This window comes from Pelobates fuscus, chromosome 1 (assembly GCF_036172605.1).
Source record: "Pelobates fuscus isolate aPelFus1 chromosome 1, aPelFus1.pri, whole genome shotgun sequence".
NCBI lineage: Eukaryota > Metazoa > Chordata > Amphibia > Anura > Pelobatidae > Pelobates > Pelobates fuscus.
Genome location: NC_086317.1, coordinates 31,325,581 through 31,349,489, shown reverse-complemented (window position 1 = coordinate 31,349,489; position 23,909 = coordinate 31,325,581). Strand labels below are relative to the sequence as shown.

Here is a 23,909-nt window from a genome sequence, read left to right as displayed (position 1 = left end):
TATCTCACCTGTATATCATCCAGAATGTCTAGCTAATATAAAGTCACAAGTTTATCCTTCCGATGTTTCTTTGCAGGCAGTAATGATTTCCCTTCATCTGTCATTAAATAATAGGTACCTAGATGTGTAAATTAACCTATATTAGTATTTTTGTGCAGTGAGATATATATATATATATATACTATAATATTCTACAACAGAAATATCTTACTATCTAAATATCATTGACTGTCTCTTTACAGTGTGCCCTCTACTATCCTGATCTGTCAATATCCCATTAATGACATTAAAGAACAACGGTCACCTCAAAACTATTTTTTTATTGTAATAATCCTTTCATCAAGTTTTGAAAGGATGCATATATATTTTAATGAAGTATAAGTATAAGTAAAAAAAATAAATTAGAAAATGCCAGGCCTATCTTTATTATATGACATGATCCTTCAGCCATATGCACCCTGGGTCAGACAGTGTTTGAAAACTGAAAGTTACAGGGTTATTGACTGAAGTCCGAATGGCCCCAAACCGAATGGGGCAAAACCATTCGGCTATATAGAGAGTCTGCAAAATCCGGACATTGTTGATGAAATTCATTAATGTATGGACTTTTTAATTCAGGCTCTTGCATGACACAAGTGGCTGACGACAGAACAGAAGTCTGGTGAACATTGTGACTCAGTTCATTCTCCTTTCAGTATTTCCATGAAGTGGAATTCTTCTGATAAATAAGTAAGTTACATATCAGGCTTTAATGCAATATACCTTTGTCAAGCAAAATGCTTGTCTTTACTGGTGGGTCTTGTGGTTTAACTTTCACCGACACGTGAAAATATTTTTGTGCTTTTTTTCGTCTAGATTTGTCCTGGCATTTGCTGATTAGTTTGAATGTTCCATCTTTGTTCATTGTCCATTGATTGCTAATGACAGACTCAGGGTAATGCACAATTGTTTTGCCTTTATCGCGACTCCAAGTGACCGCAGTACATGTTGGGGGAAATACACCTTTAACATCCGTTCTCAGCCATGTTTTAGAATGTACTGTTTCATAGGTCACTTTGACAGTTGGACTCCCTGAAGACATAAAATAAATTAGTCATATATTATGATCCATAAGTTACAATTACATATACTGCTTTTCCTTCGACAATGAAAAATAACACCCATATCTATATAAAGAGGACATTTTGATCATAATTAATTGCTTTACACAGTTTTGACTTTATTTAAAGTATTTCACACATGTTAAATTTGTTATTTGTGTTATTCCGTGACAGGGAACCTAAGCAACAGACGCCAAAATCTCTTTAGGTCAGGAGGACATTTATAACCATAATAATTATAGTTAGAAAAAATAGTGGCTCATCATGTATATATAGGGAGTGAAGCATGTGGCACCTATGAGATCCAGAGAAAATTACATTCACAAATTCCGTATTAATTGAACCATAGCTTCGTGTCCTCTGGCTGTTAATATATATATTACTCTCCCGACCCATTGTATGTTGTGTTCTTACGCTAATATGGGTGTACCTCACCATTTTGTATGTAATGAGTTTATTCTGACCGGTGTCTCAGTGATGCAATAGAGAGTAATGCTTTCCTGTTTTCAACTGCAGAAGTTTAGCTATAGTTAGTGAGGAGTTTGGGCTTAGAAAACGTGCTTTTTGTGAACATTAAGAGAGTATAAAAACATGCTATGGTATGATAGTATTGGAAATTAATGAAAAGTTCCTTCTAATTGCTCCATACCCAAGGATTTCCCCCCAGAACTGTTGAAATTACCCAAAGGGTCATATTTTAAACCAAACTTACCGGTCACACACAGCTTTCCTGTCCTTTTCTCCAGTGGTCTATCAAGACTGGGATGTTCAACCTGGCAGATATATTCTGTGTATTCATCTTCAGCTACGGACACACTAACAATCAGATTTGCCGTACAGGTATAGGTCTGATCTTCCTCTCTGGTCACTTCCATTACAGGGATTTTGTATTTCTCACCGGGAGAAACAAATACCTGTTTATTCATTAAAGGTTCCACTTTTAACCACATAACCTCCAGCTTATCAGGGAAATATCCAGAGATTTTACACTGAAGTGTGGCTTCTGTGCCATTTACCAAACGTGGTATGATGATGTCTCCCATTTTTGGGCACCGAGTTAAGTCTGTGGCACAAAGTGATTGAATGAAAACAGATCATTAATGAAGAAGAAAATATAGTATACAGAAATCAGAGCTAAAGTGAGTGACCAATTATCTGAATAAGCTATATGCTATTTTATGCTTCAGACTTACATGCAGTCACTAGACGAACATGACTAGACACAATCACACCCACACAAACACACATACACTCACCAACATCAAGACATACCCACACTCCCCCACGCACATATCAAGTCATTTACACACAAGACTTTCAGGTAAGGCTCAGTGGGCTTGTGAGAGGCCGGGGTGTAGCAGGCTTTTAGGTACAAAGATCATGATTACATGGCTAACATTTTTGATGGAATCAATTCATTAAATGTAGGGTCTGCCTGGGACAAAACGTAGACCCAAGCATATTAAAGAACCTTCCCCTCTCCTCCTACCTACCATGGCAGTGTGGATGAGCAGTAACATGATATAGATCTGCAGGAAGAGATTTCCCTCAGGTCTTTACTCTGTTCCAGTGTGCAGGTTGTGTGTTACATAATAGGTTGCCTGACTGCATTGCACAATAAAAACAAGAACACCACACAGGCCATGCCACTGAACTATCTCTTGTTGCTACAAACTGGTCAACACCAGATACAGAAATGAATGGTAATGGGGCAGATAGGTAGATACTCTTATACCTCAGATAGCCGTCAGTCAGGGAACATTACGACCCATTAAATGTTTGCTAAGTCTGCCTAAATGCCAGTCCATTCAAAATAAAACAATAATGGCCCTGCACACCTTCTGGGTAGTCATCAATCCTCTTTATTAGCTCTCAGTACTTAGCAGACAATGTTTTTCCCACCTTGGTCTCTGTCAAAAACAGTGTTTTCATAAAATTATTTTTTTTTCATCAGAGTAACCCTTTCTATTCTGGTCCACTCTCAAACTTAAAGGGACACTATAGGCACACAGACCACTTTAGCTCATTGAAGTGGTCTTGGCGCAGTGTCCCAGGTCCCTTAACCCTGCAAAGGTAATTATTGCAGTTTCTAATAAACTGCAATAATTTCCTTTGAGGAACTCCATCTGTAGTGGCTGTCTACCAGATGGGGACATGCATGAGAACATCCAGCATCACACAAATGCCCATAGGAAAGCATTATACAATGCTTTTCTATGGGGGAAGTACTAATGCGAGAATGGCCATCGCCGCACATGCGCATTAGGTTTCGAATCAAGTAAGTGACAGAAGAGGTTCTTAACCCCTTCTGCAGCACAGAGGGAGGTGGCGGGGTTGCGACCGAGGGTGACACTCTAGGGAGCTATAGTGCCAGGAAAACAAATTTGTTTTCCTGGCACTATAAATTCCCTTTAAAAAACAGAGCTATAACTTACTGCCGTTCCAAAGCCGAGGCCATGTTTTTCAATCCTTCTTTGGTGACATCCACACCACTGAAGTGGGGGAATGTCAGAGAGGATGGGCTGATGGGAGAATATGAGCAGCAGCATGCTGAGCCAGCTGATGGCAGACATTCAATATGCACAGATTTAACTCTCTGGCATTAAAGGATTTGTTAAAACATAGTTTGGGTTTGCTTGAAAAAAGCATCTAAAAAAGAAGAGACGAACAGTCCCATTACCTGTTACAGACGCTTTCTTAGTGGATAGATTGCCCAGGCCTTGCTCAATAAGATTTTCATCTAATACCTGGGGCTTGGCTAGAAAATAAAAGCACAAAGTAAGTAGAAATCGCAACGGACAGCACACCACATTTTTCATTAGGCACAGCTAGAGCTGCTATCGGTTTTAATGCTAACAGTTCTTTGTACTAATAGACATACCCCTATTAAATATATCAAGCTCATATAACCCTTCTAGAACTGGAAGCTGTTTGGTTGCAGACGGAGAATAGTGGTTGCAGTCTATTCTGCCTTACCATAATACCTCCAAATCACCTTCTGTGACAAATGTGTCAGCAATACTATAGTAACACATCAGCCCCAATACGTACAATAGAACCAAAGGAAAACATATTTTCTTTATTCTATGTAAGATCTACCAAGATGCAATCCTTTACAAATTCTCTCGTCCATGGTAAGGTTCAGCAATCTTTTTACCATAGTTCATGAAAATTGTACAGATCTGATATACTGTTGTCTTGTGCATATCTTCTGATTGTGAAATTTTAATACAATATATAAAAGTTTTCAATCTGTACTATACCCACGCTGCTTTTAGCAATTATTGCCAAAACACTTTCCAGAACCCTAAAGTAAATATCATCATTATTCATTCCACTTTGCCATTTAGATGTTTACTGCCACTTCAATTATTACGGTGACTGTGATTATTCTTGTTGAAACATAGGTTGGATTTGCTTGAAAACCATCTAAAAACGAACAGTCCCATTACCTGTTACAGACGCTTTCTTACTGGATAGATTGCCCAGGCCTTGCTCAATAAGATTTTCATCTAATACCTGGTGCTTGGCTAGAAAATAAAAGCACAAAGTAAGTAGAAATTGCAACGGGCAGCAAACCAAAATGTTTCGTTTCGGCACAGCTAGAGCTGCTATCGGTCTTAATGCTAACAGTTCTTTGTACATAGTCAATACATAGTTAAACACAGATCTGCACACCAGTCAGGCCAACAAAAATCTCAAATTTGCAGAGATGTTACCACCGCAAGGGTTTCTGGGTGGGCATATGCAAATAGTGAAATCATTTGCATATGCCCATCCAGAATGCCTTGCGGCAGTAACATCACTGCAAATTTGAGAATTCTGTGGGAAAAGCAAGTCTTATGTCTTGATTGGTGTGCAGATCTGTGTTTAACAATGTATTGACTACCCACTGACTTTAGGTTGAAGGGGTTTTCAATCACTTTTTATTCCACCATAACTTTCTTGGTTTGAGTTCTTTGTATTAATAGATATATCCCAATGAAATATGAGCATCAAGCTCATATAACCCTTCTAGAACTGGAAGCTGTTTGGTTCTAGACAGAGATTGGTGGCCCAGATTGATTCTACCTTACCATAATACTGCCAAGTCACCTCCTGTGACAAAAGCAATCGGGACAAAACGTGGAGTGCTTTATACAGAACATAACAGTATTTTCTCCCTTTCCTAAGAATATTTGATATTTTTGCTGTTATTGGTTACTTGCTGTTTGATTCTGATAATCTTATTGATACAGTAGTTTGAATATGGCGGATTTACTTTGCATTATATTTGTATATGCCGGTTTTATACATATGACATTCGTAATTTTCTTCATGACCTATTTTCGCTTTTGTTGTTTTTGCTTCATATTTATATTTTTTTATATATAAATATTTACTTTATAAGTAAATGTATGTCTTGCTTGCTTTGAGTCCTCCGATACTGTAATAATTTAGGTTTGTTTGGTTTTGGTGTTCTGGGATTGAATACTGTTTCTTTGGTTCTGCCTATTGTGGTCTTGAAATTATCGCTGAGCGGGAAGCCTTATCATTCTCGTTTTCCTTATACATAGTGAAGGGCAACACATGAAACGTGCTTCCCTGTGGTATGTAGAACCCAGAAACAGCTGTATGAAATTAAGTAATCAGTCCTTGAGAAATCATGCATCATAAAGATTATGCGTACTGCAGGGCAGCAGTTTTCTTGTGTTTCCATTAACATGAAGAAAGGATATTTGTCAGGGAAAATACGGTGGATACGGCAACCTATCTTTGAGTGTAATCCTATGTTTTCTAATTGGCAGCAAGCTATTGTGTCACCAGTATCTCAATCTTTATTGTAAATACCAAATGTGCGGGAGGTCTATCCATCTGAGACTAACTTTCCCCAAATGTCCAAGGAATTTACATAGACTGTTACGCATATTCTTCAAATGTCATCTCAGTTGTTTGTTTTTTCATTGTGTAGATTTGGTTATTGTCAAAAACCAAACAAACAAAAAACTGGTTAGGGTTATTTATAAGATTATGATGTGTCTGAAAGTTAAAACTGGTAACAATAACCACCTATGGTGTCGTTCAAATATTGTGGTCTAAAATGTGAAATTCACTTTAAATTCACAGTGAATTCTTACCGATTCACAATCTGATAAATAATCATTTGTGTCCTGAGTGACATGTTCCCATTGAATTACAGAATCATTATTGCTTCTTTGTATGAAACACTAAACTCATGAAAAATAATTTGCATACCTATCCTTCTGTAGATAAAAACAGAAATTGTGACAACCATCAGGAGTGCACATATCAGTGAAAACACCAAACTGGTGATAAAGAATGTTTTCATGAGACCTGTAAAAAGAAAACAGTTAGCAGACCATGAGTCGTTTTCATCTAGAACAGAATGTAACCTTTCTAGACTTTACAGTTGTGTGCATTGGAACATTGTTCTTACCTAATCTTCCCACTATGTAAGCTTTAATATAATCACTATGTAGAGACGAATGCTCCACCTGGCATTCAATGATCACGTACTCATCATTCGCATTTGGGGTGACATTCACTGAGCTGATAATGCTGTATGTGCCATCTGCATTCCTCTTTTTGTCCACATGTGCGGTAAGCAGAGGAATCCCATTCTTGAACCAGGTCATGTTCATTTCCTCTGGGTAGAAGCCAGTAACCCAGCAGTACACCTGATTGAGCATGTTCCATTTCAGTGAGATATTGGATATTTTGATAGCAGGAGAAGCTGTGAGAAAATATAATCATTGAACTATTTAAAGTATTAGCCCACGTATGCTTAGTTTGACACTCACAGTGCCTTACTACCGAGATAACCAACCGTGGGTCATTCACTGGGTCCTCCACTGCAGATAGTAACTGTAATGTCATTGGACCTAGAGTAGTCAAAACTTCTGAAGGTAAAAAGTATTGTCAGATATTTATTTTAAAGAATAAAATCCACAACCAGGTTATAGTATTTTATAAGTATTGTATATATAAGTATTTTTACCTTCAATACGAAGATCAATTTTGGCCTTTACATTGTCTTTGCCATAAAACACATCACACGTGTATCCGCCTTGATCAGCAATGGTCACATTATGTAAAAACAGAGTAAAAATTCCATCTTTGGCAGTCTGCAAGTACATCGTCGCCGTTTGGTTAGAAGCCACTTCTTTATCCAGATTGTTTTTTGCCAAAAGTATTTTTTCTCCGAAAAACCATTTAACAGAAAGTAAATCGAGATTCACTTTTTGCCCATCAATCTGAAATCTGCAAGTGATTTCCACAGTAGAGTTGATAGAGGCTACTATAGGGCAACTGGGACCAACGACTTTTAGCCCTGAACCTGCAAAGAACAGAGATATGTTACAAGCACTGCCATCGACCTGCTATGTTTGATGCAAAAACTTTTTTTTAACATTTACTAGTATTTTCTTTAGAGGTGTCTTTAACTGTTCAAGGTGCACATTGATGTTTCACCTCGAAAGGATAAATATACAGTACAACTGCACCAAAACCACTTCATTGAGATAGGTCACTAAACTACCCACAGACTGTAATACACAGATGATGTAATTATATGAATACAGATTAAATATATTATTTTCTCATCACAAGGCAAATGTTGTAGCTGCTTTTAAACTATAATCCCAATCAAGTAGTTCCAGACACTTGCATGAAAGAACTGCCTCCAACAACAATTATAGGGTCAGACCTGGCTTGTCTCCCATTTCAACTGCTGTGGATAAGGGTTGAGCATCCCAGAGGCTGGCAGGACAGATATAAGAAGAGGAAGTTAGAACATAAACAAAAATGAGAAAACAGGAGAGAAAGGGAGAAAAAAAAAAACAGAGAAAGAATGAAAGAAAGAAAAATAGAGAGAAAATCGCATTAGTAAAACAGAACTGAGTTCCTTACATTTCAGAGGCAGTAACAGAATAATGATCAGTACATGGAGATCCATCTGCGCTGACTGAGCAGAAAGGTTGACAATCTAAGACTGGTCTCCGATTATTATACTGTATCCAGTAAATGGGTTCCAAGTGTGACAGTGTTTTCCGAATAAGGGATCTATCACACCTGATTTATCACTATATTAGAATTCACCGTATACAAGCAGCTATCACTGTATTTCTAACTGTGGTCCAAATTTCTCATGTGTCACATTGTTTGTGATGTCACACGGCTACAGCAAGGCCATCCAGTGGCAATCACTTTTCCCAAGATTCCTATCTCAACTTAAAGGAAACTTCACAAAATGACTTATGTACTTAAGCTCAGAAGGCAAACCCTTCACAGCTGAAGCTTTTGAATTTCCCAACATTAATGACTGATGCAATGATGGAATTTTACTAACTCTTTGTAACGGAATGCAATGTATCAGCATACGATATCCGTTGGTACATCTAGGAAATCCACAGTCAGAGTAGAAAGCAAGGCAATATTCCCAATCCTCCCAATAACCGGACGAAACACAGTTTGGGAGTCAACTAACTCGGTTTATTCACAGGCAGCATATTTATACAGTTCCCCATGCAAGGGGTTTCCAGACAGTAATTCCAGGGGATTTCTCCCACCATGCACTGTGACTTTCCCAACAGGCCTTGCTGCACGAGAAAGATACTCCCACTAAAATGGACGACTAAGTGGATTATCTCCTCGTGCAGCAAAACCGACAATTGACATTAAAATACAGAAATTACACAATATTCGGTACTTTGCAATAGTTGAACGTTCGGTAGATAGCTGAGGTCGGAGCGCACACTTTGTGAGAATACCGCTCCGATCCCAGCTGAATTGACCGAACGCCGCACATAATACAATAAAACATTAAAGTGAGTTTAAAAGTACCGAATAAGTACGGGACCTACAATGTACCGAACGCGGGACTCCCGAACGCTCTGGAAGTCCAGCGGCGTTCAAATCATCGAGTAGCCGTTTTCAGTTCCAGGCTCTCGACGACCGAACACCGCTGCAGGGACAAAGGATCCAAGATGGCCGACCGCCGCATGGTCAGTAGTGGATCGACGGCCACCTCGGAGAGCCCTTAATTACCGATTGCAACAATGTTGCAATCGGTGACTTGGTACCACACGACTTGGGAATGTGTGGTCGACCTGGGGAGCCCGTATTTGTACGGCGAACGGCCAGGATAGCCGTGTTTCGTCGTATGAATGCTTGGTGTGCTGGCAGCATACGGCTGCCAGCATGCGAACGGCCACAATACGGTACATACACAGGTTAAAATACACAGTACATATTCAGCCTACGGACAACCTTTAATAACTACAGTCCAGAAGTGGCTAGTTTTGCCACAATGCTCCCCCAGAACCAAGCCGGCATACACAGTCTGATCCCAACGGATCGGCTTGGGGATGTCCGGGAGAGTACTCACAGATCACCTCTCGAGTTCAGTCTGTCTGGATAACCCGTCAGCGTTACTGTAGCGGAGTAGAGGTACGATCCAAGGTAGCTCCGCTGGTAGACAGGAACAACAATCCAATACAGGTATCAAACGGGTAGCGTGGTTACAATCCCTTCCCTCCAAGAACTAGACGACACATAGCTTGGAGGTCAACTGTCAGCTTTATTCACACAATTTCTTTTATGGCTTTTTCCCATGCAAGGGAGGTAACTCAAAACAACCAATCACCTCACAATCACCTCCCCTCCCTCTCCTCCCCTTAGATTAGCAGGTAAATTAATTAGAGGGAACCGAGTTTTCCCCAGTTTCTGAATGACCCCTAAATACGGGGGGTACGAGGATAAATGAGGGGTCCCCTGGTAGGTCTGCTCTGGGTGAGTAACATATTCAAATTTCACCCAGATCAGACCAGGGGTTCGGGAGTTACAGGTATTTAAAGATTTGACCGACTGCAGGGACACAGTAGCCGAAAACGGCTCCATAGATTCTGGCCCTGTAGTCGGTCTACTTCACTGCCTAGAAAGTGCCGAATAGCTCAGCCATCCGACCCCAATCTTTGGTTCGGATGAATCCCCTAAACTGGAGAATACAAACTACCGAACGGCGGGCCGTTCGGCAGTTTGGATCATACGATCTGGGGATCCTGGAGGTCTGAGCGGTGTCTGGGTAGTCGAGCGTCCGATTTTAGTTCCAGACGCTCGACGACCAAACACCGCTGTTCGGCAGTTAAGATGGCCGCCGCCACGTGGAGATTAGGCGAACGGCGGCCACCCACGGACCCAATAACGGTAGGTGCACATTTATTCTTCCTTAACATGCTGGTACCATATATAAGATGCATGGACATATAGGTTTAGGGACAAATAACAATGTAAATATGAGTTTCTGGTGGCTGCTTCTGCCACAATGCTCCCCCAGAACCAAGCCAGCATACACAGTCTGATCCCAACGGATCGGCTTGGGGATGTCTGGAGGAGTACCCACAGATCACTTGTCTAGTTCCGTTTGTCGGGATAACCCGTCAGCATTTCCATTGAGCTTCCCCGGGCGATATTGAATATTGAAATCAAAGGGCTGAAGCGCTAAGCTCCAGCGCAGCAGTCTGGCATTGTCTCCTGACACCCGGTTCAGCCAGACCAACGGGTTGTGATCTGTGAGCAGGGAAAAGGTTTGTCCATACAAATAGGGCTGTAGTTTCTTGAGGGCCCACACCACGGCAAGGCATTCCTTTTCGATGGCGGCGTAGCTTACTTCTCTGGGTAAAAGCTTTCGGCTGAGGTAAGCTACGGGGTGTTCACCGCCATCGGCTCCGATCTGGCTCAGTACTGCTCCCAATCCGAACATTGAAGCGTCTGTATGGACGAGAAAGCGTTTAGTCGGATCGGGAGCAGCCAACACAGGGGCATTAACAAGGGCATTTTTTAGGAGTTGGAAGGCCTGTTCACACTCTGGGGCCCATACTACTAATTTGGGAAGGTTCTTGCGGGTCAAGTCGGTAAGGGGCTTGGCTAGGGCGCTGTAGTTAGGTACAAACTTTCGGTAATATCCTGCCGTCCCTAAAAAGGCTAGTACCTGGGTTTTAGTGCGGGGGGTTGGCCATTTAGCTACGGCCTCTATTTTGGCTGGTTCGGGTTTTTGGTGGCCGCTGCCTACTCGGTGTCCGAGGTATTGGACCTCGGCCATCCCTATATGGCATTTACTGGGCTTGAGGGTCAGTCCGGCTTCCCGGATGCGGTCTAGTACTGCTCCGATATGGTCTAGATGATCGGCCCAGGAATAACTGAAGATGGCTATGTCGTCTAGATAGGCGCAAGCGTACTCCTGAAACCCGTCCAATAGTCGGTCCACCATCCTCTGGAAGGTGGCCGGGGCGTTCTTCATCCCAAATGGCATGACCCGGAATTGGTACAGGCCAAATGGGGTGACGAAGGCCGACTTGGGAATGGCGTCCTCGGCTAGAGGAATTTGCCAATACCCTTTACACAGATCAATGGTGGTTAAGTATTTCCCCCTAGCCATTTTGTCTAATAGCTCGTCTATCCGGGGCATGGGATAGGCATCGGATATGGTTTTATCATTGAGCCTCCGGTAATCTACACAGAAGCGGGTAGTTCCATCCCGCTTCGGCACGAGTACTACGGGGGATGCCCAGGGGCTATCGGAATGCTCAATTACCCCTAACTGCAACATTTCCTTCAATTCCTTGTACATGTTCCCCCTCACTGCTTCGGGAATGCGGTAGGGCGGTTGACGGAGTGGGATCGGGTCTAGGGTTTCTACCCGATGGGTAGCTAACGGGGTATACCCCGGGAGGTTGGAAAAAGTGGCTCCTTTTTCCCTAATTAAACTTTGGGCCTGAGCTTTTTCTTGGGGATTCAAGCGGTCTCCTAGCTGTACGGCTGCGAGGTCCTCTTGTAGCGTTCCTCGGGCCAGCATGTCAGGGAGGGGTAGGTTATCTGTGTCCTCTGCAGCCGAGGCGCAGATGGCGGATACTTCCTCTGTGCGCTCGTGGTAGGGCTTCAGCATGTTCACATGGAACATGCGTCTGTCCCCGGTCCCGGCGCAGGGGCCGATTATATAGGTGGTATCGCAGACCTGCTCTACCACCTTGAATGGGCCCCGCCAGGAAGCCTGCAGCTTGTCAGTAGGGACGGGGCGCAGGACTAGTACTTTCTGGCCGACCTGAAAGCTGCGGTCCCTGGCTCCCTTATCATACCATTGGCGCTGGCGCGTCTGGGCCGCCTGGAGGTTGTTGCGCACAGCCCGGGTCAATTCCTCCAGGCGGTTCCGAAACTCCAACACATAGGGTACGATAGGGGTGCCGTCAATGGTCGTTCCCCCCTCCCAGTGTTCCCTTATTAGGTCTAGGGGTCCCCTTACCCTCCTTCCGAACAACAGTTCGAAGGGAGAGAACCCAGTGGACTCTTGGGGCACCTCTCGGTAGGCGAACAGGAGATGGGGTAAGAACCGCTCCCAGTTCTTCTGAGTGGCTACGAACGTGCGGATCATTTGTTTTAAGGTCCCGTTAAACCGTTCGCAGAGGCCATTGGACTGGGGGTGGTATGGGGAATTAAGGATAGCTCGGACTCCGCATACTTTCCACAGCTGTTGCGTGACCTCAGCCGTGAATTGGGTACCCTGATCTGAAATGATCTCCCGGGGGATCCCCATACGGGTAAATATACGCATGAGGGCGTCTACTATGGTCTCTGCGTGTACATTCGTCAGGGCTACTGCTTCGGGGTATCTAGTGGCATAGTCTACCACGGTCAATATGTATTTCTTACCGGACGGGCTTTTTTGTCTCAGTGGTCCGATAATGTCTACCGCTACCCGGCTAAAGGGTTCTTCAATAATGGGCAGGGTGTGTAGTTTGGCCTTGTATCGGTCCCCCCGCTTTCCTACTCTCTGACAGGTATCACAGGTATTACAGTACTGCTTAATATCCTGTGATATCCCTGGCCAGAAGAAGTTCTGTAACAGCCGATGTTTGGTTCGGCTGATCCCTAGGTGTCCGGACATGGGAATGTCGTGGGCGATTCGCATTAACTCTCGTCGATACTTTCGAGGCACAATTAACTGTTTAATGGGTACAGGAATGGATCCGGCTACTACCTTTTCGGCATACCGGTATAGTAACCCCTTATCCCAAGCATATCTCTCCCCCTCTCTGCCAGTCTGGTCTTTATCTATCCTGTCCTTGTAAACCTGTAGGGACGGGTCCAGGGCGACCTCGCTACCAAATTCTAATGGGGCAGCCCAGGGTAATACAGTGTGATCAGGGGGGTTTGTGCTTACCTGAGCCTCAGAGTCAAGGTGGGGTGCCGTGGTGCGAGCCTGTTGGCGGGTGACGACCGGGTAAGCTTCCTGTGGAGGAGGCCGGGTAACAAAAGCGGAAGTTAGCTCCCCCAAATCGTTCCCCAAAATCACATCGGCAGGTAGATCCTGCATCATCCCCACTTCAATTTGTCCGGCCCCCGCTCCCCAGTCCAAATGTAGTTTAGCAGTGGGTACCTTGTAGATAGCTCCCCCTGCCACTCGAACTGCAATGCAATCCCCAGTGAGATGGTTCGGAGCCACTAAATGGTTCCGTACCAGAGTGATGGTGGCCCCGGAATCTCTTAACCCCTCCAGCCGCTTGCCCTCCACATGGACCACTTGTCGATGGCCCTGGCGGTTGTCTGAGGCCGCCTGGACCGGGTTTACCTCATGGAGGGTGCCCAAGGGTTCTTCTATTTGGGTAGAGGTGGAAGGTTGAGCCCAGGGCCTGCCCTGATAGCAGTGTACCGCGGCTCGGGGGGTGGTTGGTGGTCGTTGAGGGTTCCAGGCTGGTCTGGCCCGGTTTTGGGGACAGTCTCGTTGCATGTGACCCAGCTGGTTACATGCATGGCACCGGACCGATGCCCGGTTGTTGTACCGGGGGGTTTGGGACTGGTAGGTCCCCCCTGGTCGGGGCGGATTTACTGGGGTAAGCTGGGGAACAGCTGGCGTAGATTGCACTCTACTGGAGAAATGCTGTTCCCGCCGGGAGTCCAGATGCTCATCGGCTAGTTGAGCGGCCTCATGCAGAGTACGGGGCTTACGTTCTCTTACCCAGATCTGTAACTGTGGAGACAAACGTCGGTAAAACTGCTCCAGCATCATCAATTGCTTGATCTCTTGGGCCGTGACGGCTTTGGCTGCCTCAAGCCACCCGTCAGCGGCCCGTTGTAGGCGGTGCGCAAATTCTGTATGTGAGTCTTTTTCTGATTTGGGTAATTGCCGGAACTGTGTTCGGTATGCTTCAGGTGTAAGGGCATACCGTGCGAGCAAGGTTTGTTTTACCTTTTGATAGTCCCTGATATCCTCTGCCGGCATAGCTCGGTAGGCATCTGCTGCGCGGCCGGATAGGTTACCCGCTAGCACTCGTACTTGTTCTTCAGTGCTAATGGCATGTAGCTGGCACAAAAGTTCAAAGTTCTGTAAATAGCCATCAATGTCCCCCTCGGTATCATTAAATGCTTTGAATACCTGGTACGGTATTTTAGCTTTCGCTGGCGGGGTGGGGGCCGCTGTTGCGCTCCCCTGCGCTGATCGCTGCATAAAGAGAGCCTGTACATCGTTGTACACCTGGTCTGCTTTCTGTGCTGCCATGGCTGGTGAGAATAGAGCCATCCTGGCCCGATATTCTCTGGTAAACTCAGTTTCTTCCCCCTCCCTTGGAGGTGCTGCAGCAGCTGCGACTCTGTCTCCTTCCATGAGTTCTGCGATTAGGATAGCCTTTGTTTTGTTGCTTGCTATCCTCCCTCTCGCTTCCAGTAACTCTTTTAGCGTGTCCCGTTTCAAGAGGGTATAATCTGTTTCCATTCAGTCCTTTTTAATTCCTGCTGAATGCCTCTTGCTGTGTAGTACGATCCCGTCGCTTGCCACCAATTGTAGCGGAGTAGAGGTACGATCCAAGGTAGCTCCGCTGGTAGACAGGAACAACAATCCAATACAGGTATCAAACGGGTAGCGTGGTTACAATCCCTTCCCTCCAAGAACTAGACGACACATAGCTTGGAGGTCAACTGTCAGCTTTATTCACACAATTTCTTTTATGGCTTTTTCCCATGCAAGGGAGGTAACTCAAAACAACCAATCACCTCACAATCACCTCCCCTCCCTCTCCTCCCCTTAGATTAGCAGGTAAATTAATTAGAGGGAACCGAGTTTTCCCCAGTTTCTGAATGACCCCTAAATACGGGGGGTACGAGGATAAATGAGGGGTCCCCTGGTAGGTCTGCTCTGGGTGAGTAACATATTCAAATTTCACCCAGATCAGACCAGGGGTTCGGGAGTTACAGGTATTTAAAGATTTGACCGACTGCAGGGACACAGTAGCCGAAAACGGCTCCATAGATTCTGGCCCTGTAGTCGGTCTACTTCACTGCCTAGAAAGTGCCGAATAGCTCAGCCATCCGACCCCAATCTTTGGTTCGGATGAATCCCCTAAACTGGAGAATACAAACTACCGAACGGCGGGCCGTTCGGCAGTTTGGATCATACGATCTGGGGATCCTGGAGGTCTGAGCGGTGTCTGGGTAGTCGAGCGTCCGATTTTAGTTCCAGACGCTCGACGACCAAACACCGCTGTTCGGCAGTTAAGATGGCCGCCGCCACGTGGAGATTAGGCGAACGGCGGCCACCCACGGACCCAATAACGGTAGGTGCACATTTATTCTTCCTTAACATGCTGGTACCATATATAAGATGCATGGACATATAGGTTTAGGGACAAATAACAATGTAAATATGAGTTTCTGGTGGCTGCTTCTGCCACAGTTACCGTTTTGTTTTCCTGGCCGGTAATGGATAGTAAAGTCAAAGGGCTGCAGCGCCAAGCTCCAGCGCAGCAGCCTGGCATTGTCTCCAGACACACGGTTTAGCCACACTAACGGGTTGTGATCTGTGAGTAAGGAAAAAGGTTGTCCGTACAAATAGGGCTGTAACTTTTTAAGGGCCCACACCACGGCCAGGCATTCTTTCTCGATGGCGGCGTAGCTCACTTCACGAGGCAGCAATTTGCGGCTTAAATAGGCTACGGGGTGTTCTCCGCCATCGGCTCCCACTTGGCTCAGTACTGCCCCCAATCCAAACATTGAAGCGTCTGTGTGAACAAGAAATCTTTTAGTTGGATCAGGAGCAGTTAACACAGGAGCATTGGTGAGAGCAGTCTTGAGTTGTTGGAATGCCTGCTCACACTCTGGGGCCCAGACAACCAGTCGGGGAAGGTTCTTTTTCGTCAGGTCGGTTAGGGGTTTGGCGAGGGTGCTATAGTCAGGGACAAATTTTCTGTAATAGCCGGCTGTCCCTAAGAACGCCAGCACCTGGGTCTTAGTCCTGGGGGTAGGCCACTTGGCTACGGCCTCAATCTTGGCTGGCTCGGGTCTCTGCTGCCCACACCCTACACGGTGGCCCAGATACTGTACCTCGGCCATACCTATGTGGCACTTGCTAGGTTTTAGGGTTAACCCAGCCTCCCCAATGCGATCTAAGATCGCCCCTATGTGGTGTATGTGGTCTTCCCAGGTCTGACTAAAAATGGCTATATCATCTAGATAGGCACAGGCATACTCCTGAAAACCATCCAGTAGCCGATCTACCATCCGCTGAAAGGTAGCCGGAGCGTTTTTCATTCCGAAAGGCATGACCTTGAACTGGTACAGGCCAAACGGAGTGACAAACGCCGACTTGGGGATGGCATCATCGGCTAGGGGAATTTGCCAGTATCCCTTACACAAGTCAATGGTAGTGAGATACTGGCCCCGTGCCATCTTATCTAACAGCTCGTCTATCCGGGGCATCGGGTAGGCATCAGACACCGTCTTGTCATTTAGCCTCCGGTAGTCAACACAGAATCGGGTGGTGCCATCCTTTTTAGGTACCAGGACTACCGGCGATGCCCAGGGGCTATCGGAGGGTTCGATAACCCCTAGCTGCAACATTTCGTCTAGCTCGGCTTTCATATGGGTACGGACGGATTCTGGAACCCGATATGGAGCCTGGCGCATAGGGAGCTGCCCCGGGGTCTCCACTCGGTGGGTGGCTAGCGGAGTGTATCCAGGTAAATTGGAGAAGGTAGTCCCCTTTGCGACAATCAGCGCCTGTACCTGGGCACGCTCCTGGGGGCTTAGCCGCTCCCCCAGCTGAACTCCCCGGGAGGGCTCTATCTGCTCCTCGGGTTCTAGTAGGTCGGGTAAGGGTAAATTTTCCTGATCCTCTAAGGAGGAGGCACAGATTGCCGTCACATCCTCTATCCTCTCATGGTAGGGCTTGAGCATGTTCACGTGAAGCATGCGTCTCTTCCCTACCCCTGAGCAGGGGCCGATCACATAGGTAGTGTCGCATCGCTGCTCCACTACCTGGTATGGGCCTTGCCAGATGGCCTGCAGCTTATCTGTGCGGACGGGTTTTAAGATCAAAACCTTCTGTCCCACCTGAAAGCTGCGATCCCTGGCTCCTCTATCGTACCAGCGTCGCTGGCGTTGCTGGGCCGCCTGGAGGTTGGTGTGTACAGCCTGAGTCAGCGCCTCCAGACGGTCCCGGAACTCCAGGACGTATGATACGATAGGGGTTTCGTTAGAGGTACTCTCTCCCTCCCAGTGTTCCCTAATCAAGTTCAAAGGTCCTCGCACCCTCCTCCCAAACAGTAGCTCAAACGGGGAGAAGCCTGTCGACTCCTGGGGGACCTCTCTATAGGCAAAGAGTAGGTGAGGCAGAAACCTCTCCCGGTCCTTGTGGGTTTCCCCGAACGTCCGAAGCATCTGCTTCAGCGTCCCGTTGAACCGCTCACATAGTCCATTGGACTGGGGGTGGTAGGCGGAATTAACTATTGGCTTAATGCCACACACCTTCCACATATGTTGAGTAACTTCGGCCGTAAATTGGGTACCTCGGTCCGAGATTATCTCTTGGGGAAAACCTACTCGGGAAAATACCTTCATTAATGCTTCGGCTACGGTCTCAGCGTGAATATTAGAGAGGGCCACGGCTTCGGGGTATCTGGTGGCGTAGTCCACTACAGTTAGGATATACCTTTTGCCAGAGGGGCTGGGTTTTGGCAGGGGACCTACGAGATCCACTGCTACTCGGCTGAAGGGTTCGGCTATGATGGGTAGGGGGCATAGTCTGGCTTTGTGGCGATCCCCTCGTTTACCTACCCGCTGGCAGACGTCGCAGGAGGTGCAATATTGGCGCACGTCCTGAGAGATCCCGGGCCAGAAGAAGGCATGGGTCAAACGGTATCGGGTACGGGTCATCCCTAGGTGTCCTGACAAGGGGATGTCATGAGAAATTCGCAGCAGCTCCTGTCTATACTTCTGGGGTACCACTAGTTGTTTATTAGTTAAGGTGACAGACCCCCCCACATCTTTGGCCGTGACACGGTATAGCAGCTCTCTCTCCCAGATGAACCGCTCCCCCTCTAACCCTGCTTGGTCGGTTTGTGCCCGGTCCCTATATACTTGGAGAGTGGGATCGGTCTGGACTTCGGTCGCAAAGGTAGTCGGGGTATCCCAGGACATGGGGGTCAGTTGGGGAACATGGTCTCTTACCTGAGCCTCAGAGTGCGTTGGTGTAGCCGTGGTGCGAGCCTGTTGCCGGGTGGTTACGGGAAGGGCCTCCTGGTACGGAGTCTGGGGAATAAAAGCGGAAGTCATTTGGCCCAAGTCATTCCCCAGTACAACATCGGCAGGTAAATTCTGCATCAGCCCCACTTCTACGGTCCCCTCTCCCACACCCCAATCCAAATGAACTTTGGCAGTAGGTAGCCGGTATACTGCTCCCCCGGCCACCCGTACTGCCACGGAGCCGCCAGTGTGGGTTGCGCCTGGTACCAAATGTGGTGCAACCAAAGTTAAAGTGGCTCCCGAATCCCGGAGCCCTTGCACCTCCTTTCCCTCCAGGGTCACTAGCTGCCGATGGTGCTGTCGGTTGTCGGTGGCTCGGACTGACATTACTTCGTGCAGCACCCCTAGAGGCTCCTCAATTTGAGCGCTCAGCACGTCTTGGGTGGCGGGTGCTACCTGATAATGGTGCGCAGCAGCCCTGGGTGCCAAATTTTGTCGCACCTGATTCCAAGCTTGCCGGCTCCGGTTTTGGGTGCACTCTCGAGAAATGTGCCCCCACTGCTTGCAGGTGTGACACTGAATGTTAGCCCTGCCGTTGTATCGGGAGGGGGCTGGTGGAGTATTCAGTGCCGGCCTGTGCAGGGGTGCGGTGGGGACGGTAGGGGTAAAATTATTGGGTGGCCCTGTAATCCGAGGGAGAGTCTTATTTTGGGCCCCGTGATGTCTCCTGGCATCAAAATGCTGATCCGCCAATTTAGCGGCTTCGGGTAGGGTGAGTGGTTTCCGGTCTCTCACCCATTCTTGTGCTTCTGGGGACAAACCATTAAAAAATTGTTCCAGCAGCATTAACTGCCTCAACTCCTCCATGTTAGTGGCGTTGCTGGCCTGTATCCAGCCTAGCGATGCTTGGTCCAGCTTGTGCGCCCATTCTGCATGAGAATCTTTCTCAGGCTTGCGCAAGCCCCGGAATTTCCGCCGGTATGCCTCTGGGGTAATAGCATACCTCTCCAGGATTGCCCTCTTTACTTTAGGGTAATCCTTACTGTCCTCTCGGGGTACAGCACGGTAGGCTTCAGCTGCCCTACCCGATAATTTGCCTGCCAGCAGCGGCACCCATACTGCGGGCTCCAAATCGTGCAGATCGCACAGCCGCTCAAAGTCCTGCAAATACCCATCGATTTCGTCCTTTTCTTCACAAAACGCTTTAAAGGCGTGATGTGGGACTTTGGGCTTGACCTGTCCGTAGGTGGAGGCAGTAACAGACTCTGCCCTAGGCGGGGTTGCTGGTGTGCTGGTCGCCATCAGATAATCCTGTACATCTGATACCATCACGGTCAGTATTTCCAGCGGTACTGGTTGCGGTAAAAACTCCAACCTGGTTCGCAGCTCTTTTTGGAATGGGGTCTCTTCCTTGGCTGGTGGGGGTGTAGCGCTGCGGGCTCGGTCTCCCTCCATCAGTTCAGCGATCAGCACAGCCTTAGACTTGTTGCTGGCTATCTTACCCCTGGCTTCCAGTAGCTCTTTTAAAGTTTGTCGTTTTAGTATGGTATAATCAATCTCCATACGAATTGCCCTTGCTTTCCTTGTTCGGTCGTTCCAGTTTCCACGAACGCTGCTTTTTCGGCTGTAAGGTTCGGATCCCGTCGCTTGCCACCAATTGTAACGGAATGCAATGTATCAGCATACGATATCCGTTGGTACATCTAGGAAATCCACAGTCAGAGTAGAAAGCAAGGCAATATTCCCAATCCTCCCAATAACCGGACGAAACACAGTTTGGGAGTCAACTAACTCGGTTTATTCACAGGCAGCATATTTATACAGTTCCCCATGCAAGGGGTTTCCAGACAGTAATTCCAGGGGATTTCTCCCACCATGCACTGTGACTTTCCCAACAGGCCTTGCTGCACGAGAAAGATACTCCCACTAAAATGGACGACTAAGTGGATTATCTCCTCGTGCAGCAAAACCGACAATTGACATTAAAATACAGAAATTACACAATATTCGGTACTTTGCAATAGTTGAACGTTCGGTAGATAGCTGAGGTCGGAGCGCACACTTTGTGAGAATACCGCTCCGATCCCAGCTGAATTGACCGAACGCCGCACATAATACAATAAAACATTAAAGTGAGTTTAAAAGTACCGAATAAGTACGGGACCTACAATGTACCGAACGCGGGACTCCCGAACGCTCTGGAAGTCCAGCGGCGTTCAAATCATCGAGTAGCCGTTTTCAGTTCCAGGCTCTCGACGACCGAACACCGCTGCAGGGACAAAGGATCCAAGATGGCCGACCGCCGCATGGTCGGTAGTGGATCGACGGCCACCTCGGAGAGCCCTTAATTACCGATTGCAACAATGTTGCAATCGGTGACTTGGTACCACACGACTTGGGAATGTGTGGTCGACCTGGGGAGCCCGTATTCGTACGGCGAACGGCCAGGATAGCCGTGTTTCGTCGTATGAATGCTTGGTGTGCTGGCAGCATACGGCTGCCAGCATGCGAACGGCCACAATACGGTACATACACAGGTTAAAATACACAGTACATATTCAGCCTACGGACAACCTTTAATAACTACAGTCCAGAAGTGGCTAGTTTTGCCACACTCTTTGTTCAACAATTTCACAATTTGTATCAGGTGCATCCACACATATTAAATACCGTGTTATAAAGAATTGATATTGGCTTTCCAAAATCGAGTAGAAACATTTTTAATGTTATGTATTTTACAATATAAAATGTAGTCCTTAAAGCCTCATTTACCCTAATTTATAGTAGAAATGGTTACCAGCTCGTAGAGGAACACAATCCTCTGCCAGACGCCAGTAGACACTGATAAAATGCCTGCATGTTTGTTGAAAATGTAACCTGCTTTCAAACAGAATAGAAAGTTTGAATGGGTCATATCATTTCTGTAGTCCGGGAGGGGGAGGAGTGAATGGACTCTACCATGTCACCGTAAGCATTACATTAGAAGTCCAGAGATTGATAGAGAAGGATATATCATTTTTTTTTAATAACTTAATTGAAAAAATATATAATGTGGGCATTATGCATAAATGCAGACATTATTTATTATATTTTGTTGCCATTTTTAGCAAGCAGCAGTGTAAGTAAAGCATTCAAGGTCCTGGTAAATATCTATAAGGAAGGAATTTGACCATTTTTATTTATCTATATTTGCGCTACTACTCTATGTGAGAAAAAAATAACAATTTTTCATTCACAAATATTTTTTTTATAAATGATGAACAAATAAGTGATAAATAAAAATGGTGTAAATTTACATAATTTACATTTTTGTGACATGTTATGACATGTTTATATGCTAGCTTTGCATCCCTTACTTCATAGAAATGTTATGTTAATATTTTTTTCACTCAAAGAGTGCTCGGTAGTGAAGGTGTTAATGCTCCACAGCCATATGTTAGACAACATTAAGAATGCATTGGAAATTTTGAAAAATAAAAAATTACTTTTTTTTTTTATAGTTTTGCTAATAATTATTTGAATACGACTTCCTAAAATATATTTATTTGTCTTGTTTTTGACAATGCATTATATGTCTAGGATTTCAAGCATTCAAAATATAATTTCCTCAGCAAATAGCTGCAGGACTCAGGTACACTCAAAAGTCAGTTTATAGATCTGTAATATTTACTATCATGTGTTGCAGACTGGTGTAACTAAGCTCATACAGCAGATATGTATAACTAGCAGAGAGTAATATAAGGCCAGGGGCTAACGAAAGTATTTAGAAAACTGGGCAGACTAGATCTATCTCCCGACACATTCTATTTTTCTGTGTAATAAAAACAGGAGTCAGGAGATCCCCAATCTATTTGGCCCTAAAGGGTTTCTTAGTTGAATAGGGATACCTAGCCAATGGAGGCGGGTTATGAATGATGATGTATTAGAGGTTAACCTGAAGGCAAAGTCTTGGTAGCTGAGTAATAATCGGAACATAAATAACACGTTTTTAAACAACTGCGCTACTTGGCCACCTGATATATAATTAAAATAAAGACAATAACGTGTGTCCAAAAATGTTGTTGTTCGACCACCTAAAAAAAGTAATACTAAACAGATCAAAATCAATGCGTTGTCTAGATGTTTTGCCACCTAGAAACACAACACAAAACTCATTATATTCATTGGTAATTAGCAATGGTGTGGGGACGACATCACTGCAATCATTTGGACATTCACACAATTGTTAAAAATGTAAAAAAAAAGGTGCCGGAGCCAAGCAGCCGAGCTGAACAGCCGCATGACAAAAGAGCTCCGGCATTTTCGGGCCCAAATTCATCTATTATACACAACTAGCCCCGCTTTGGACTCCCCTCAGGGTCCCAGGGTGATAAAACAACAAGATGGGGCGCAAGACCAAGAAAATAAAACCGGAAAAACCACGGCAGGGACCTAATATTGCAGATCTCCTACAGCAGACACGCGAGACCGCTAGGCCCAAAATGGGCGCCTAACCAGAAACCTATTCCGAATTATCAGACAATTTCTCCTCATGGGATGAGGAAACGGACTTAACACCCATGCAAAGATCAACACCAGCCACCCAAAAGGCGGACGCCTCACCGGTAACCACGGCGGTACTGAAGACGCTCCTCGCGGACCTCCAAAAGAACATTAGCCTCACTCCGCAACGACATACACGGCCTGACAGGCCGAATGGGAGCACTGGAGGCTGCCTCCAATGTCTGCTCAGATCATATTGCCTCACTACAACAAGTGGTCCAAGGCTTGCAGAAACAGAACGAAGAGCATGAACGCCGTTTCACAGCCCTGGAGGATGCACGCCGGGCTCATAACGTCAAGGTACAAGGCATCCCGGAGGATACTCCACAGGCAGAAATGCCGCACCTCCTGAGGCGCCTTCTAGTGGCCCTACTATCATCACGGCAGGCAAAAGCAGTTACTGTGGACGGTTTGTTTTGGGCCCCAAAGCCGGCCTCGGCACCAGCAGCAGCACCACGGGACCTGATCGTACGGTTCCAGCAATACTCAGCCAAAAATGCTGTCCTGGCAGCAGCCAGAAACTGCTCCCCTTACAAGTTCGAAACAATGGAGCTATCTTTTTACACAGACCTCACAGGGGGCACTTTGGCATGGCGAAAGTCGCTCAGACCACTCACGACGCTTCTGCAGCAACGTGGACTAAAATATAAATGGCACCAGACCCGCAAATTGATGATCCTACACGGGGATACCACACACAAGGTGCGAGACCTCCAGGAAGCCAAAGCACTACTACCCACACTGGGATTCCCTCAGGACTCT

The 23,909-nt window shown here is 46.1% G+C and overlaps 1 protein-coding gene across 1 annotated transcript; it reads right to left on the bottom strand.

The window, feature by feature from the left end:
- Nucleotides 1-680: 680 nt before the first annotated feature.
- Nucleotides 681-23,281, bottom strand: LOC134604141 (uncharacterized). Its single transcript, XM_063449971.1, has 9 exons — nucleotides 23,208-23,281; nucleotides 7,807-7,859; nucleotides 7,099-7,437; nucleotides 6,538-6,834; nucleotides 6,336-6,434; nucleotides 3,781-3,858; nucleotides 1,813-2,163; nucleotides 763-1,071; nucleotides 681-718 (listed from the first exon to the last, which is right to left on the bottom strand). The coding sequence occupies exons 1-9, from the start codon at nucleotides 23,279-23,281 to the stop codon at nucleotides 681-683; spliced, it is 1,638 nt and encodes a 545-aa protein (XP_063306041.1).
- Between the last annotated feature and the right edge of the window lie 628 nt (nucleotides 23,282-23,909).